This window comes from Lytechinus pictus, chromosome 3 (genome assembly GCF_037042905.1).
Source record: "Lytechinus pictus isolate F3 Inbred chromosome 3, Lp3.0, whole genome shotgun sequence".
Classification (NCBI taxonomy): domain Eukaryota; kingdom Metazoa; phylum Echinodermata; class Echinoidea; order Temnopleuroida; family Toxopneustidae; genus Lytechinus; species Lytechinus pictus.
The window spans coordinates 26358566-26361434 of record NC_087247.1 but is presented as its reverse complement, the minus strand read 5'-3'; the positions used below and the strand labels follow the sequence as shown (position 1 = coordinate 26361434).

The 2869-nt window shown below is 37.2% G+C and overlaps 1 protein-coding gene across 1 annotated transcript; it reads left to right on the top strand.

The window, feature by feature from the left end:
* The first annotated feature begins 2000 nt into the window (after positions 1–2000).
* Positions 2001–2639, top strand: LOC129255744 (uncharacterized). The gene has a single exon (XM_054894073.2). The coding sequence runs from the start codon at positions 2001–2003 to the stop codon at positions 2637–2639; it is 639 nt and encodes a 212-aa protein (XP_054750048.2).
* The last annotated feature ends 230 nt before the right edge of the window (positions 2640–2869 follow it).

Below are 2869 nucleotides of genomic sequence, written 5' to 3'. Positions count from 1 at the left end.
TACGAGCATGTCTTATAGTGCATAAAATGATATTGTAATTAAAACTTAACGGTGGTCATCTTTTAAGAAAGAGTTTATGGAAAATATTTGGCACTTTTTTTTCTATGGGGGCTATTCTGAAACCTCTAAATTCATGCTTCCGGCTTTCGTGTATTTACTTTTCGAAATGGCTATTGTACCGCTGGTGAAAGATTAATCTTAAAATTATAGGCCTACGTATTGGAATAAGTATTATGTTTTGTTAGATATTCCAAAGAGCATTCTCTTGGAAACCCATATTTTGATGGTGTTTTTGGAGAATATCAGAAGCGACCTTTACGGTCCGGTTCTGGCTGTTGTTCGTTGAATCGGTTCATTTATTGTATTGTTAACATTTCAATATTTCTCTGGTAAAAAATATGTGTACTATAATTAAGAGCAAACAGGGGTGAGAAAGGTGATTCAGCTTAATTGAAGGATGGACTATTTTATCCTTTCATATATTCAAGATTTAAAATAGCTTTGAACTTACTACCAGTTTCGAGTGTCTCTCCTTTGATACAATTAGGGGCGAATGAGATTTTTTTTTTAAATCATGGCAGTTCATGACAGCTCCCCGGTTAGAATATTGGCTTGGGCCGTCCCAAGAACCATATCTACGGCTTTCATCAAGTGCCTGAGTAGCGTAGATGGAATGGAAGTTTGGTTTGAACTTTTCACTGGCGCCAGCTTTGTAAGGAATGAGTACGAGCAACAGACTGGCCACGAAATGCCCATGGAATTCGATGGTAATGGGGAACAGGTACTGGAAGCTACTAAGCTCTTTGAGCGTTTCATAGGGACGAGACTTGTCCCAGAAAGAGTCGTGTAAGTTGATAAGGTAGTTCTAAATCTTACATCTTCAAAACTGACAAAAACTTTTCGTGCATCAATCAAGTTCTATGAGTTTATTATTTTGTTGTCTTTGTTGACAAATTAGAGAGAGAGATCTCTCTAATTTTGTCAAAAGGAAATAGACACAAAAATCAAGGTGATTGGCATGTTACTGCATTTGCAACTCTCAATCAAAGCAGCCTTACGAAACCTTTTATTCAAGGGCTCATCCACTTAATTTGCATATCATGAAAATAAGCGAAATTGAAATATGTCACAATTTTCTTATTTCACATTTTTAAATAACACTTTCAGCTTTAATCTTCTTTGATTTTGTTTTTCTATTAATTAAAATCAGGTACTGTTGTGTCAGATTTTTTCTTTAAGAAAAACTTCGTTTACGCATGCAGTGGCAGATGAAATGGGGTCCCCGGGGTCACCCCCCCCCCCCCCCACTTGGGCCCAAAAAAAATGCAAATAAAAAAGGAAGAGGAGGATAAAAATAAGAAGAGAGATAAGAATAAGAAGAAAAGTGAATAAAATAAGGAGAGGGGAATGATTGGAAAATAGAAAAATATTCAGGTTATTATATAAAAATAAAAAATTTTGCTCGCGTTCGCGCTCACATCATTGCCAATTGAGTGAGATAACAATCTGTTCCAGAGGATAGCATGGAACTTGAAATATCCTGTTTTAAAGTCAATATGCACAAATCATTCTCCTCGATATTACATCTTTTATTACTTTCTTTCAGAGAGATACGCACAATGTTTATGATTTTAAGGAGTGCTGAATTAAAAAAACATCAGCTCGCGGTGCGCCCTCGTTATAAATGCCAAAGGGCATGAACATTTTGTACAACGGCCCAATTACCTTATGGAAACCCGAGAACTCATTTATCACAGAACATCTCTTTCGATTATCATTTTTATGTAAAAGGCTAGACAAATATTCGTGACATTAAAAGAGAACAGGGAAAAAGTGGACCAAAGCAGAAGAAAATGAAGGAAGTGGGTGAAATGTGGAAGATATAACGTCCAGTGATTATAAGAGTTTCAAAATATATCAACATACTTGTATGGCATAAGGCTTAACACTAAAATAAATTTACCAAATTTCTTCGCGATTTCAATAACTTTGTTATAGATATGGTAACCTGCAGAAAGAACTTCAAGCATCTAGTAGCAGGTACATCTTTGCAAAGGAAGGATGCATCCTTTCCCGACAAGCGTTCACGGAAATACCTATTACCTGGCTTCAAGCATGTATTTCTCATTCGGAATCCTGTAGCAGTGTTCACATCCTACAGGAAATGTGCCTACCAACAACTGACGAGGGTCGGTATCAGAACATGCGATTCCGAAGACGATGACGAGTTCGACATTGAATACGACAACCCTGTCATAAACCCGAGCCGATTCTTCACGGATATAGTAGAAATGTTTCACTACGTCCGTGATAATTTGGATCCTGATCCGATCGTCATCAACACTGACGATCTGTTGGCCAACCCCACTGAGGTGCTGAAGAAGTTCTGTCACCTGACCCGTCTTCCGTACAGTGATTCCCTTCTTCAGTGGGATGCCTCTAAAGATATCATCAACAACTGGAAGACAGCGAACGATGAATACATCAAGACCAGTGCCTTCTACGAAGCAGCAGTCGCATCTGACAGGTTTCTGCCGCCAAAAACAGCAATTCCCTTTGAAAAGTTAACACCAGATACCAGAAGACTAGCAAACCAGTCTATGCCATACTTTGAAGTAATAAATCAATATAAAATATAAATATAAATAATGATGTAAGAGTATGTTGGGGTTACGGCTTGTGGAGGTTTTTAAAGAAAAATACGTGTAGATAATTCAATTGAAACAATATTGATATTGTTATGTTGCATTAATGTACAGTATCTCAGGTCGTTTTTTTTAATGTGGCATTATTGAGTAGATACAGACCTTTAGCATAGTGTGTGTTCCCTAAGGTTTAGTCTTAGAACAACTTTCTTCTATCATGATTA

Bases quoted from the DNA above. Each gene is read 5' to 3' on its own strand.
- LOC129255744 (XM_054894073.2), top strand. From the start codon at position 2,001: ATGGTAACCTGCAGAAAGAACTTCAAGCATCTAGTAGCAGGTACATCT.